This window comes from Xyrauchen texanus, chromosome 43 (genome assembly GCF_025860055.1).
Source record: "Xyrauchen texanus isolate HMW12.3.18 chromosome 43, RBS_HiC_50CHRs, whole genome shotgun sequence".
Lineage (NCBI taxonomy): Eukaryota > Metazoa > Chordata > Actinopteri > Cypriniformes > Catostomidae > Xyrauchen > Xyrauchen texanus.
Genome location: NC_068318.1, coordinates 467,815 through 484,735, shown reverse-complemented (window position 1 = coordinate 484,735; position 16,921 = coordinate 467,815). Strand labels below are relative to the sequence as shown.

The window sequence follows — 16,921 nt, the reverse complement described above, 5'->3', positions numbered from 1 at the left end:
GGGCTGATCTTTAGCAAAACATATGTGACAAAACTGTACCCCATACAAAACTTTTTATTTATTTATTAATATTATTTTAAAGGTGCACTCAGTAATTTTTCATATTTTGGTGGCTGAAATGCCAGTCAGCTTGGACTTTACGCTAAAACTTAGTGGTGTGGATGCAGCATCAGGCATTTAGGTTACGATACCATTGCAGAAATGCATTATTTAAAGTCAGCCATGATTAATTTAATCTGTGAGTGAAAGTGTCTGATAATATGTGTTCAAACTCAGTTTCTGCATTTACAGTTTGGAGATTGAATGAGTTTTGTGTTAAACTATCTATAGGTCATGGTTTATTTATAATTTATTATTATTATGTTTATATTTACAATTGTATGTATGATCTAATTTGGATTGGAATTTTTCAACTTGTTGTCATCAAGTGATTTTTAAGTCACTGCAAAAAGTGCCAGTGAAAGAAGATAGAGAGGATGAAATGTTTGGATTTGGTAATTATTTATTTTTTTCAACATTTCATTACTTTGATTATATTTTTGTTTCGTTTGAAGTGTAATTTGAAATATTTTTGGATACATTTTTTCGAATTTCAATAAATTATTGTTCAAAATCAAAATCTACAGATAGAAGTGAAGTGCATGCAGATACAATCACTAAAATTACTAGCCATGATTTATGTGTCAGTAGATGAAAATGATTAATAATACATTCACCAACTTCTTATGAATATTCTGTATGTTTATATCGCTGGTGCTTGAGGGAATGGACTATATAATAGGATGCAGATGCTGCAATAACCAGAGAAAAAATGCCGAATGACATTGCCCTTGACCCAGCCCATTAGCGCATTGCACGTTTGATTTCGCCAAACCCATTTGTACCTAGACTTAGCGCATGATTGCACGAAAATACAAAAAACTTCATGGCCATGGCCATTGACTTTTAATATGGGCCCTACATGTAAACATTTTTCAAAACTATTCATTTCTTTAGGGGTAAAAGCTTATTAATAAGGAAAAATAAATGAGTGCACCTTTAATTATCCTTTTAAATACAATAGAAGTAAGAAAAAGTAAGCAAAAATATGTACATTTACAACAAGGACAGTCTTAAACCTAAGTGTCCCATATGATAAAGGTTAGACAATTTCATAGCACTTCAAATAGTGATGTAGCATTAATTTTAAATATTGTTTATAAATATGTCTATACAATTTGACATTTCATACAATATTAAAACACAGAGTAGATTCATACAACGTAATGATGTTTGGCAATAATTGCACTACATGGCCAAAAGTATGTGGACAACCTCGTGTATTTAACAGGTTTTACAATTCCATTCATTATATTGAAGACTAATCTTAATGCTACGGCATACAATGACATGGGACAGTGGATTAATGCTTATGGTTTTAAATTAACTGTTCAACAAGCACATATGGGTGTTGTGTCACATACTTTGGCCAAGTAAATGTATGTTTTCCTGTAGCCTTACCAAAACTTTTAACCACTCATTACATTTGGTTGTCCAATATTTTTTTTAATTTATTTATATTTCCCAATGAGAAAGGAGATGTACATTTGCTCACTTTATTACAGAATTAACTTATTGAAGACATTTGCCTTTCTGTGCCTCTGTATCTTAATATATGGTAGGATTTTGCTATTTTGAGTGCCAGTTTTTGTCAAGTTGGGTTAAGGATCAAATTTTTACCCATACAAAAGACACGATAATAGGGCATTGCATTTTAAACTGGCTTAAGAGGTTCATCTGCTATCAGACCAGTTGAATCTCTCAGTCGCAGATTCAACGAGAGTGTTTGTAGTAGGTAAATAAAGCATTTTTAAACCCGTTGGTTAGTAGATATGATTGATGCTGCCATTTGTGGAAATACATTTCTAAGAGAATATAAGAATAAAAGTGCTGGTTTGGCATTGACAGGACCTAGATTACATGCACTATTTAAGTAAATAAGGTGCTAAATATATTGAGATCTATTTGCCATTTTTGTTAAAGTGTGCAGAAATTTACCAAAGCTCTGACCAGCATACAAATATTTAAATAAAAAAATTTTAAAAATGTAATTGATACTCCAATTCAAAGCATACTGTAAATTTTTTAAATCTTGGCATTTCTTAAAAGTGAAGTGGGCAGTACAGAATTGCGAAAATGGTGTCTGCCATCAACAATTTATAGTTGTTTCTGCATATACATAACATCGAAAATATTGCCCACATCACCTTTATCTTTGATATAAAATAACAAGTCTAGTACTTTGTGAGAGAGATCACAATAGATCAAATAAACTAAACATTTTGTGAAATCTGTATTCATATAAATATTACCATGGTGCACTAAACTACTGTTTACGAATGGCCCACTTCTGCTTTTTATTCAGTATCAAGCAAGAAGTCATAGAGGTTATGGTTGCACATAAATTAAAATATATTTGTAGATAAACAATGTGCATATATCACACTCAAAAAGAGTGTTAATCCACATTTATTTCTATAGGGGTTGAAATCTGAAATGTATTATATACACATTGGTTGCACATTCACACTCAGATACCATAAAGACATTAACACAACAAATAAATTTGTTTTTCTTCAATAATACCAGCTGCCTTGCTGTCTGTCTTCACTTATTCCTTAGTCTTGCCATATTAGAAAAAAAACTTTTGCCGTATTTCATCATGTTTGTGTAAAATGATGCTCAGATGGGAAAATGAAAAGCCAACTTTCTCTCACTACTCACATTCACAATGAATAAGAGATTAAATTAATTAATTAATTAGTTAATTAATACATTGTAGAAGAAGTTGGCCTGTTTTCTCCCAGGCATGTACATTTCACTCAATCTTGGTAAAGGGAAAATCTGCATAACTAGATAAATAAAAAAATCTCCAAAAATATGTGTGGGGTATGATTATGCCTGTACACAATTTTCATATTCATTAACAACACAACTAAATAAAATAATTTAAGTTACAATTTGTATGTAGCATTAAAATGTTGGAGACAAAATCCTAAAATTGTACCCCCCTAAAAATCTTTTTCAGGGATTACCACAAAGATCACCACATTTTACATATATATTCTTGGATGTCAAGTAAGAAATCCAGATTGAGTTGCCAAAATAATTAAAGTTAAATATGCAAAATCAATTCATGTGTAAAATGTACATGGCCAATGATATTCATTATAGAGATGTTATAGAGAACTGTTTTTTAAACTATATTTTATTCTTAAAAAGAATGTTCTTGTAGCTTTCATTTGGATACAGGCAATGCTTTGCTAAGGAGATTATGTAACGAGTGCCAAAATAGCAATTATCCTTTTCAGGATTAAAGACCAGGCATATTAAGTCTCTTAATGTTAATATGTGTATTTCTTCTAAAATGTTTTATTGTCAACTTTCAGGATACTAATTGGCCTCAAATATTAGAGTTATAAACTAGACACAAAACAAAACTTCATTTTGATTTCATGGGGTCTCACGTTGACAATCTGATTGTGTTTACACAATATAGATACTCAAAATAATGTTCAGTTCATAAAACAATTGAGCTCCAGAATAATATCAATGTTAATGTTGTCTATCAGGATTTCTCAGCCTCAAACTGCCTGACTTTCACTTGGTGGTGCAACTCCTGTCAGATTTGCCATGAAATTATTGCTGTGCTTAATTGAGATTCTGATGTATTTTTGTAATCCTTAAGTGTTACTCAAGGATAAATTGTTCCACTTTGCTTAACTTTTTTAAATATTATAACATTATTTTTCTGTATCATCTTGTACTTTCTCTCACAAACTCTCTTCAGAATGAACTGCCAACAGTAATGCTGTGACATTGGCTTAAATTTATTTATTTTTCTTTGTATGGTATACTTAGTCCAATAAACAGCATTTTTTCCAATTTGCCTACCCTCCTGTGTCTAAGCTATGGTTCTTTCTCTGACTCATTTTCCATTATCAGAACACTACTACATCTTTCCATTTCCATCCCTGTCCATACTATCATTCTTCGCACATTTCTGGGCAGAACTAACACTGCCTGTGTCTTGAGCTACTCTCTCCAGACATTAATGAGCCTGTCTACCATGCTTCACAGACTGCAAGTTTAACCTTCACCAAATCTGGCTTTCCTCACTCAGAACTTAAGGCTGAAACCCTCTGAAGATTTCTGAATTTGCCACAGGTTTGTAAGAGTTATCATATTAGTTGCTTTATGAAACAATAGAACGGAACCCTGAACAAGTTTTATATTTTAGATATTGTACCTTGATCCCACCACAATAAAGAAAAAATATCTAACAATTGTGACTTCAAATCTTGCAGTAATGTATTTGTTTATTATAATTGCAAGTTTATATATTGGAACTTAATTTCTTAGAATTGAGACTTTAAATCTGATAATTCCGAATTTATCACAATTGTTGCTTTATATTTTGGAATTGTGACATTAATTCACACTATTTTTTGTTTATATGAAGATATAAAAGATTTAGAGCTCTTTTTTGCGAGCGCTACATCTTAAGCGCAGTACTATGCAATATTTTATGTGTGCAAAATCAGTGGGTATGGCGCTAAGTCTAGGCATATGTGGGTTTTGTGAAATTATGTGCGCAAGGGCTAATGGTCTGCGTCAAGTGCAATTTAATTCTGAGGTTCTCTGGTTCAATATGCCTAGACTTAGCTCCATACCCACTGACACCCACCATCTTCATCCTATTATATATTCCATTGCCTTTCAAGCATTGTTGGCATTCATAAGAAGTTGGTAGTGTAAATGGACTGTGAGCAATTCATTAGAAGAATTAAAATATGGATTAACTGTGTTCTTGTTGAAAGACAGCCATATTTAGATGACAGTGACACTCCTTAAAGCACTAATTCAATGTAGGTTCCATTAGATTATAGATAATGCAAGTATAATTGTTCCCATGTATTTTCAGAGTTTGGAGATTAACTTTATTACCACCTGCTGGTGGAATCTCCAAACTGCAAATGCAGGAACTGAGTTTAGACTTTACGCTAAAAATAGACATGGTTATCAGACGTCTTAGTGAAATTACCAAATAATATGCCAATAGTTTACACTCACAGATATCACAAGCACCTATGCCCACTTGATAGCTGGTACAAAAATAAGATGTAGCACACGGTTGTTGCATGTAATGCTGTGCGTTGTTCTGTCATAAAAATAGAGTCTACAATTTACAATTGGAAATTGTGAGACAAAAACTCAGAATTAAATTTTGTTTTTTATTTTTTTATTCTGAGGCAGAATCTAGCTTCCATAATCAGAGCACAGTAGAGCTAGATGTAAAATTCTAGTCATTTTCTCCATAGAGACAATAACATACTGACAGCTAGAATGCCAAGGATCTGCAAAGCTGTCATTGTTGCGCGTGAAGGATTTTTTGATGAGAAATCTTTGAAGTAATTTAAGAAGTTCTGAATAAAAAAAAAAAATCATAATAGTTATTTATCATGTTATTAACGTCCTGATTATTCATTGTGATCAGTTGAATGTCACTTTGGTGAATAAAAGTACCAATTTCTTTCCATAAGAGCAAAATCTGTACATTATTCCAAACTTTTGGCCGCCAGTGTATATATATATATATATATATATATATATATATATATATATATATATATATATATATATATATATATATACAGTGAGGAAAATAAGTATTTGAACACCCTGCTATTTTGCAAGTTCTCCCACTTAGAAATCATGGAGGGGTCTGAAATTGTCATCGTAGGTGCATGTCCACTGTGAGAGACATAATCTAAAAAAGAAAATCCAGAAATCACAATGTATGATTTTTTAAATATTTATTGGTATGATACAGCTGCAAATAAGTATTTGAACACCTGAGAAAATCAATGTTAATATTGCAATTACAGAGGTGAAACGTTTCCTGTATGTTCCTGGTGTGTTTTTCACCAGGTTTGCACACACTGCAGGAGGGATTTTGGCCCACTCCTCCACACAGATCTTCTCTAGATCAGTCAGGTTTCTGGGCTGTCGCTGAGAAACACGGAGTTTGAGCTCCCTCCAAAGATTCTCTATTGGGTTTAGGTCTGGAGACTGGCTAGGCCACGCCAGAACCTTGATATGCTTCTTACAGAGCCACTCCTTGGTTATCCTGGCTGTGTGCTTCGGGTCATTGTCATGTTGGAAGACCCAGCCTCGACCCATCTTCAATGCTCTAACTGAGGGAAAGAGGTTGTTCCCCAAAATCTCACAATACATGGCCCGGTCATCCTCTCCTTAATACAGTGCAGTCAGCCCTGTCCCATGTGCAGAAAAACACCCCCAAAGCATGATGCTACCACCCCCATGCTTCACAGTAGGGATGGTGTTCTTGGGATGGTACTCATCATTCTTGTTCCTCCAAACACGGTTAGTGGAATTATGACCAAAAAGTTCTATTTTGGTCTCATCTGACCACATGACTTTCTCCCATGACTCCTCTGGATCATCCAAATGGTCATTGGCAAACTTAAGACGGGCCTTGACATGTGCTGGTTTACGCAGGGGAACCTTCCGTGCCATGCATGATTTCAAACCATGGCGTCTTGGTGTAATACCAACAGTAACCTTGGAAGCGGTGGTCCCAGCTCTTTTCAGGTCATTGACCAGCTCCTCCCATGTAGTTCTGGGCTGATTTCTCACCTTTCTTAGGATCATTGAGACCCCACGAGGTGAGATCTTGCATGGAGCCCCAGTCTGAGGGAGATTGACAGTCATGTTTAGCTTCTTCCATTTTCTAATGATTGCTCCAACAGTGGAACTTTTTTCACAAAGCTGATTGGCAATTTCCCGTAGCCCTTTCCAGCCTTGTGGAGGTGTACAATTTTGTCTCTAGTGTCTTTGGACAGCTCTTTGGTCTTGGTCATGTTAGTAGTTGGATTCTTACTGATTGTATGGGGTGGACAGGTGTCTTTATGCAGCTAACAACCTCAAACAGGTGCATCTAATTTAGGATAATAAATGGAGTGGAGGTGGACATTTTAAAGGCAGACTAACAGGTCTTTGAGGGTCAGAATTCTAGCTGATAGACAGGTGTTCAAATACTTATTTGCAGCTGTATCATACAAATAAATCGTTAAAAAATCATGCATTGTGATTTCTGGATTTTTTTTTAGATTATGTCTCTCACAGTGGACATGCACCTACGATGACAATTTCAGACCCCTCCATGATTTCCAAGTGGGAGAACTTGCAAAATAGCAGGGTGTTCAAATACTTATTTTCCACACTGTATATATATATATATATATATATATATATATATATAATAAAATGTCATTGCCAAATTCCTGGTGAAGAACTACACTACCCATAATTCTGAAGAGTGATCCACCAATCACAGAACGCACTGTTATAATGGAAATCACTAAAAGAGTGACAGCAGTGATGGTCCACTCCTATAAAGCACTGTGAGTAACATTACTGAATCAGTCTCCCTACACTCTCAAATAACTTTCGTATTTGTACATATTTTAATATTTTGCAATAAATATAATGCATTTTATTAATCAGTATTTTTATATTGTAATATTGTTTATTATTAGATTACGCCATTCACAATGCTTCATGTGATGAGTAGTAAATTCACCCATAAAATAATTTAAGTACACATTCTCTTACTTTTGTATTTTCCAAATTTTCAAATACTTTTAATGCTTTGAATAAAATGTTGTAATGTTGTAATTCATCTCAGAGAAATCTATATATTACAATGTTATTATTATTATTATTATTAATTCTATCTCTAAGGAGAAAATGTATGGGGAAAATACTTACAGAACCAAGATAGCTGAAACAGTGTGCAGTTACCACTGTGCTGTATTCTATGATTACATTTAAACCTTTATTTAACCAGGAGAAAAACCTCACTGAGATTAAAATCTCTTTTACAGGAGTGTCCTGGCCAAGATAGGTGGCCCAATTATTCAAACACATATACACACATATAACAATAAAACAATACAACACACAATAAAGTAGGATTAATAGTACAACCTCAGAAGCTGAAATTGCTGAAAGGCACCAAATGATTCAGCCTCAATGTCATCTGTAGAGAGTTCCATTCTGAAGGTGCAGCATAGTTAAAAGCAGTTTTGCCTATATTAGTTCTGACTCGAGGTACATGCAGAGCGCAATGAATAGTTACCTAATACTTTTTTCTTAAGCATACAACAAAGATAAGACGGTAAGACCCCCAAAATTGCTTTATATATCAATAAGTACCAGTGCATTTTCCTTCGTACAGCAAGAGAAGACAAACAAACTCTATTATAAAATGCACAATGATGTGTAGAAAATGTGCAATTCGTGATACATGTTTTATAAAGTCCCAGTGGGCATGCTGAGATTAACAGTTTCATAGTGTCTGTGTCTCAAAACGTAAGTGAGCTGACTCACCATCTACTGCCTGCATCAGAAACTTTCTATTTGAACAACATACTTAATCAAAAGTAAAACTAGCAAGAAACTAATCTGAAACATAATTCATAGGCACCAAGTTCATAAGCAGGCACTCAAATGTGTCATGTGAATGAGCACTCCTCATAATGACCACACAAAAGACTGTTAACAGTTGATCCTGACATTATCCTGTAGCTAAGCAAACAAATCGATACTATAATGGGCACAAAAAACATGTAACAAAATCTTGGGTGTAATTTTGCATTTTAAATGGTAAAATGTATAATTTAACACTGCTGTTAACACTCAACATTAGATTACTCGAGGCAGAAAGCTTGTAATATGTGAACTGTAAAAGACTTCTATCAGCTACATGACTTCAGTATCAGACACTGAGCACACACCTTCATGACATTCATTATGAAGACATTATGTCATTCTAGTAAGATATTAATCTACGAGTCTTCCAAGAATGAAAGCTGCACAGCATCCTCTCTTCATTTACATATATCATTCATGCCCCAAATGGCTAGTTAACAATATTCTTCAGAAATGAATAAAGGATAACTGTGTGTAAACATTTGATGTAGAGATATAAAACAAGATTTATTAGCATTTATTATTTTATTACATTAATATACAGTGGCCCCAAAAAGGGGAGTGGCAGCTGAAAGAATAATGCTAGAGCTTTTTTTTTCCTTCTAAGAATTCAATACATTTTGTGTTAAATTTTCATCACATCAACCTTGAATATGTTTCAATCACGTTTGACATCAAAAAGACCCCAAATACGCTTTGTCTTTACTTTTAATACTATTATACTATTATAATACTGCTATCAAACCTAACAATCAACGTTTTGTGAAACGTTTTGCTTATATTGCAATTGCAAACCTGCAATTGTTACCTTAAGGAGCTATTTTTTAATTAATTAATTAAAAAAATGTAATACAATTAATTTTGTTTGTGTAACCTAAAATATTCAGGTTGATTTAGTGATGTTAAATACTATTTTTGACTTGACAAAACCAGTTTATTAATACATTAACATAAGTTTTATTGGTTAGATCAAGCAGAAATAGTTCCCCTTCTGTCACTCACTCGACGTTGTGTCGAACAGAATTTGCATGTCCCGCCCCCGGATATGGGTATAAAAGGCGGGGATCTTGCATCTGTTCAGTCAGATTCTTTCTTTGGAGCCGAGCAGTTGTGTGTTCAGTGAGCTGAAAAACTCACTACTGTTCCACTTACCTCTAAGAGAGATTTGCTGTTGGATCTACGGCGCATTGATGCCCTTCTGCCTTTGCATTGTTCCTGGATGCGGCAGATATGTCTCTGCTTCTGACGGTCATAGGCGCTGCCTCTTGTGTCTGGGTCGCGATCACACCAAGGCAGCGTTTGTGGATGGCTCATGTACTCATTGCGAGAACTTGACCATGCCATCGTTGCGGCTGCGGCTTTCCTTCTTCAAAGGGAACGCCACTCCAGCCGCCCCCCCGCGTTGTTCCTTCTTCCCATGGGATTGACGACGACCAGGCTGTCGATGGAGGTGATTTGGGGGGTTCATCGGGCGCGGTTTCTGATGATTATGGATGATGACGTCGGACGTTGCATCGGAGAGCGTCGGTGCGTCTGACGTGGAGGACTCAGCTGGGCTGCCACCCTTGGGTTTGCCCTCCCAGTTTGAGGATGATGCCCTCCCTCCTCCCTTCAACCCTCACAGCTCACAGATTAGTTCCTCGGGTCAGGGCGCCGCTCAAAGCCATGTTCCTTTCTTCCTGGAGGTGCACTATAAGTTAACGAGGTCATGGTGGGCACCTTTTTCTGCCCATAACCGACCACCTTACTCATCCGCTCTCACTACCCTCGACGGCAGGGCGGTCCATGGGTACATGGATGTCCCCAAGTGGACAAAGCGGTTGCGGTGCACCTGTGTCCGCAAATCGCAACCACTTGGTGGGACCACACTGCACTCCCCTCCAAGGCCTGTAGGACGACATCGTTGCTGACAGCGAAAGCCTACAGGGCCTCCGGACAGGCCGCCTCCGCCCTGCATACCATGGCCCATCTGCAAGTTCACCAGGCCAAAGCACTAAAAGATCTGCACGTGGGTAGTCCTGATCCTGATGTGGTCCAGGAACATCATTTATGGCTGAACTTGGTCTAGATGTGGGAAACTGACAAAGCCCGCTTTCTCAACGCAGCACGGTCTATTCAGCGACACAGGAGAAGCACGCCTGCCACCGAAAAACAGACAGAGGCCATCCGACACATCTTACCTCAGTGCCGGACTACATCCAGCCGAGCCCCGTCTGCTCGCTGAGGGCGTACCCCTGCGGCAGCAATAAAGCAGCAGGTAGCTCAACCAGGGCCCAGCTCTCAGCCCTAGCATAGAGCTACCCACAGGAAGCGGACGCCCCCGTCACCAAACCTCTTCAATGATCCAGAAACCTCCCCAAGCATTCCTGAGATGGAGCACCCAGGAGACGAGTTGTTAGTGCAGGAGCTGGTAGCCACTCCTCCCCCCGGTGGAGGGCCGGGAGGAGAATCCTTGGTTTCCTTATTTTAATTTTCCCCACTCGGGCTGTGGTACCCACAAGAAACCTTACAGGCGTAAGTCGTACTCTGGACATAGAAACTTAACCTCCATATCCATGACTGTACAACGTTCATAACCCCGGCTGGATGGTTCTGATGAGTCCAGAGGACGCCTCACCAGGACCTCCTCCTCAGTCACTAACCCACCCCCTACCGGGTATGCGGAGCAAGGTAAGTGCTTTGAGTTTTTTCTTGGCACACATGCCTCAGGACTCAACTTTGCCTCCCGATGCAACACTACCTGCTACCTTGACAACTGGCTGATCCTAGCTCACTCTCAAGAGGCACTATGCGCTTACAGGGACCAGGTTCTCAGGCACCTCAGCCATCTGGAGCTTCAGGTCAACTGGGAAAAGAACAAGCTCTCCCCTGTTCAGAGCATCTCTTTTCTTGGCCTGGAGTTAAACTCAGTCTCAATGATTGCGTGCCTTACAAACGAGCGTGCACAGTCAGTGCTGAACTGCCTCTCATCGTTCAAAGTAGGCACTGCGGTCCCTCTAAAACCAGAGGCTCCTGGGGCATATGGCATCCTCAGCCATGGTAGCGCCGCTAAGGTTGATGCACATGAGACTGCTTCAGCGCTGGCTCCAGACACGGTGCCGTGGCACATATCGTGTGATATTCACCCCCCTCTGCCAACAGTTATTCAACCCTTGGACAGACCTCTGTTTCTGCAGACAGGAGTCCCCCTGCAGCAGGTGTTCAGATGCATCATGGTAAACACAGATGCCTCCAAACAGGGTTATGGTGCCGTGTGCAACGGGCATGCAGCCGCCGGTTCCTGGTCAGGCCCGCGATTACATTGGCACATCAGCTGCCTACAGTTGCTGGCTGTATTTCTTGCCCTGAGAAGGTTTCTCCTGCTGGTCCAAGGCAAGCTTGTCTTGATCCATTCAGACAGCACCATGTCGCTAGCGTACATAAATCGCCATGGCGGCATACGCTCTCGTCACATGTCACAACTCGCCCGCCATCTCCTCCTTTGGAGTAAGCCGACTGAGGTCGCTGCATCCCACTCAGCAGCCTCAACACGACAATTGACGCGCTGTTGCGACAGGCACCGCTCAATGGGGAGTGTAGGCTAGCCTAGAGATCCAAGCCTAGACCTCTGGTACCTCCACATCTGGCCTCTGGACGGGATACGGAAGATCTGAGTGGTCTACCACGAAGCACGAGGTGATCATCAGGTTTCTAAGAGGCGCCCGTAGGTTGAATCCTCCCAGGCCATGCTTGTTCCCCTTGTGGGATCTCTCCGTGGTCCTTACGGGCCTTCAGAGAACCCCATTCGAGCCGCTAGAATCAGTCCAGCTAAGTGCCCTCTCCCAGAAGACGGTCCTCCTGAGTGCGCTCACTTCCATCAAGAGAGTTAGTGACCTGCAAGCGTTCTCTGTCAGCGACACTTGCCTGGAGTTCGGTTCGGCAGATGCTCATGTCATCCTAGGACCTCAACCCGGCTATGTGCCCAAGGTTCCTATGACCCCTTTCAGGGACCAGGTAGTGAACCTGCAAGCGCTATCCTGGGAGGAGGCAGACCCAGTCTTATCGTTGCTGTGTCCGGTACGTGCTTTGCATACCTATTTTGACCACACACAGAGCTTTAGACTCTCTGAGCAGCTCTTTGTTTGCTTTGGCCGTCAGCAGAAAGGGAATGCTATCTTCAAACAGAGGCTTGCCCACTGGGTAGTTGACACCATCACTTTGGCCTATCAGACCCAGGCCATGCCCGTCCCTTTGCGGGTTCGAGCACACACTATAAGGAGTGTGGCATCCTCGTGGGCACTCGCCAACGGCACCTCTCAAGCAGACATCTGTAGAGCAGCGGGCTGTGCAACACCCAATACCTTTGTGAGATTCTAAAATCTCTGGGTTGTTTCGGTATACCGGAATGGGTTGCGCTAGCGCCTTTCACCTCCACTGAGGCAATGGTGTCGCCAAACAGCCCAACCTGGGAGATGGGGGCATCAAGGAAACGCACCTTATCAGCCTCTCGCGACTCGACCAGGTTGAGCCTCCACATAACACTGAATTAAGTGTTCATCTGTAAAACCCCCTGAGATTAATTAAAGGGGAAGTTACTTGCAAAGGTGTTCCACAAGTACATTTTTCAGTGATGTGAGGTACTGAAGCATATAAACTAATCAAATCACAGTATGAAAGGACTTTATTTGAGCAAAACCTAATTTGAAAATATATTATTGGGTGACAACTTTACTCATTGTGATCATAAAAAGACCTTTGAAGGAAATATACAATTTCTTACCCAGAACTGGGTGAAATATTATAATCAGTAGCTTTTTTTTCTTTCTTGGTGTCATTCTGCCATGTTTCCAGATATGAGGTTTTATTAATACAATGTTGCTTTTAAATTAGTTAATTATGTACACACTGTATGTACTTCTTAAATGTATTATTATTTGATGTTGCATTGCAGGCAGTGAGAAGGTGCGTTCTGTGCTGTTGACTACAGAGAATGGACTATATCCTGCAGTGACTGCACAATTTTCAGATGCTCTGGTAAGTCTCATAAAGGCCATTTACTTCTTTCCAAAGAACAGTAGAACTCCTCAATTTCCAACCTTTCAATATCAGTGTAGTCATTTCTGGTGTCCTAATACCTGAAATCATATTATCAGCGCCTATTATGTTAATATGTATAGGAGAAATATCTGGATTCTATAAGTGGTTGGGTTTATAATGCGATAATAAATGTTTCATATGTACCTCAGGATGCAAAATTTTTCCAATGCATTACAAATGACATAGAAGGATGCTAATGGATTTGGTTGCATCTGAACAATGTGTCCAACTATTTCCTGTCCCATTAATCTACCATAATTATAACTTCAGTGGACTGTTAAAATTATTAGTGAAATGTTATTTGTGTATCTGCACTATACGCTCAATATGATTCCTCCCTAAACAACGGTATAGTACTAGAAATGTATTAAATGCATTTTCAAAACCAGAAATAAGAAACCATCCATCATTTTACTGTTCATTTCTGTTAATGCTTAACAAATTAGTAATTTATCTACATTTCAATATGGATATGAAACTACAGGAATCAACATTTCAAGACATTATTAACTATTTGAATGCACATTATTGATCTGCCCCTTAAACTCTGCAGGACCAGGAGTGTGTAAAAGTTAACACTTAACACATATAATTTCCAGGTTACATATATTTTGCATATATTAATGTATTTTGCATATAAGATACATAAAAAAAACAAAAAACAAGATAAGACCTGAAAACCTCTGCATCACTAATGAGTGCAACCGTGTGATAATGGTTTAGAATTTTAAATATGAATACAAAATATTTTTAAATACATTAGTACTAAAATACCAAGTTATATATCAAATAAAAGCTCATATTCTCATGGAAGTGATTATTAAGTATTATGATTAAGTAAATGATTATCAAAAGAATTACAAAGTGATATATGATCTCTGTAAGATAACAAAGACAAACGTTTCATGTTTGCTCCGATCACTGCTTTTGTAAGCCCAAAGTAGCCACAAACTCTATATTAATGAATACTGTAACTTAGGCTGTTTTATTCAAACTGAGCCATTTTCTACTTGTCTGTGAGCTTGCTTGGGAAAATAATAAAATTGTATGTCTCAGATGTCTAGAACAAAAGTCCTCTACAAAATGCATGATACATTTTTTTGTAAAAACAAATCTGCAAATATGTTCTCAGTGATTGATGATGAAATATTATATATCACCACAAAGAGTCTGATCTCTGCTTTCAGACTATACCTTGATTAACCATTTAGTCCTCTCAGAGGCCTAGATATTCAACAACACAGTGGGAAATGTGTGTGGGATCACAAAATAGACTGAATGCCTATTGTAGGATATTTGGTACTGATGAATTAGACTGAAACCATTAAAAGGCCCAAATTATCACACCATTATATTTAAGGGTATTTGGTATGCTGAATTTAGAAGGGAACCGTTAAAGTGCCCTCATTCTCACACCATTATATGTAAGGGAATTTAGGGTCTCGATATATGTGAGCTATGAACTAAATTAAACTGTTGTGATTCTACATTACTATATAAGGCAATTTATAATGGAATCAGTTGCATTTGACAACCATTATAAATTAGATAAATGACAAATAACTAGATTATTTGTCTGAATAAAATTCTCCACCATTAAATTCGCAATACAACATCTTGTTGTATCCGCTCACAATTTCTACCGTAAGGAATTAGCTTTAATAAGTGAATTATGATTGATTCACTTAATTGGAGTGATATTATTCTCATGGCTTATTGAAAATAATATCACACGTATTTAAGTACAAAATCTTCTAGAAATAGGGATGAGATTATTTATCAAAATATGCCACAGTCAAATCATCTTTGAACACAGACAAACTTTATTGCTATTCTAAACATAAATCTAATCTAACACATATATATACATGAGACAGGTTGGTGAGAAGAGTGACAGAATGTGAAATAAATGATCAATTCAGTGAAAATTAAATGTATGTAGTCTGCTGACAATGCTTTAAGAACCATTTAACCTAATTTGAGTCTACATCAATTTGCTATCAAATTACCCAAAGTATTTAAGTAATACACCAGCACTTTGAGCACAATATTGGGGATGTATATGTGTGTCGTGGTGTTTCTTTGCGTTGCATGATTCTTTGCTCTTGGTTGAAAGTTTGTTCCGTCAATGTTTTAGACCTCTGTAAGATCGGATAGTTATTGTCTGTATGAATGATGAGGTTGGCTTTGAATTGAGGCCTTCTCTGAACCGTAGAGATTGAGAGGCTTCTTCGGGACTTCGAGTCCCGAGCTTCCTTGGATCTCACATGGCATGGATCTGGTTCCGAAGAGATCCAGAGCTGAGAGTGCAGAAGGGAAGAGTCAGAGCAGAGAGAATGTTCTTCCTGTTTGGAAACATTTTAACTGAAATTGGCCGCATCCCCAAAGGTGTCCTGCGCCAATCAGAAGTGACTTTTCAGAGTCACATGATCAACTGGGCTGTCCTTTGTTTCAGATTCTTTTACAAAATTCATGCTCAAAATAGTGCATGTTTAATCATTAACTTTATATTTTGCAAATGGTACAAGAGGCATGACATTCGTTGTCATCAGCTTTCTCTATGTAACCAAGCAAACCTAAACATGACATTCTTTCATGGATATTATAAATTTAGGTAAGAAAACATTAAAATCCCTGGTTGCAAATCATACAGGTTAATACAAACATTACAAACATTTTAAAGAGTTATATAAATCTATAATCATTAATTTGTCAGTTATACAAGTTACCACAGTTCAAAACAATTGTAGGAATTACCTAGCAAGACTAGGTATTGTATAAATCATGGATTTAAATACATTTCGTACATTTTAGAAGGTTAAATTGGTAAAGTACTATGACTTTGTGTAGAATGTTCCTGGATTAAGATGAAATGTGTTAGTATACGAGTCGTGCAGATATGATGGTCTTTTGGAAACCTTTCAAAAAAAGTCTGCTTTAACTTTGCTTTGACTTATGTGTTTAGAATGTCTTGACCCTTTTATTGTCCAAAGACAGGCCTTTGGTAGGATTGTTGATGCTTGGTCTGTTAATTTATTATGTGGAAGAATTGCAGGAATAACCTGTTGATACTCACCCCCTTTTTGAGCACAAACCATGAAAATGACATACCTGAATTTAAATGGTTGTATTTACTGGACCCTTTAGAGTATGGACATAGTTGTAGTACCTTTTGAAAGAAGACAAGTTGGGCTTTATTTCCCACATTTCAGAATTAATATATGTTGTTAATGTTGTTAATGTTGTTTATATGTTGTTTAAAGTTAGAGAAGCTGAAGTTTATAGTAAT

General features: G+C 37.9%; 1 protein-coding gene across 1 annotated transcript in view; it reads left to right on the top strand.

Moving 5' to 3' along the window:
- The window catches only part of LOC127635719 (paralemmin-2-like), a 197,628-nt gene that overhangs the window by 113,946 nt on the left and 66,761 nt on the right, over positions 1–16,921 (top strand). The window contains exon 9 of the mRNA XM_052115949.1: positions 13,487–13,569. Coding sequence (XP_051971909.1) covers positions 13,487–13,569 — 83 coding nt within the window. The remainder of the gene's footprint in view (positions 1–13,486; positions 13,570–16,921) is intronic.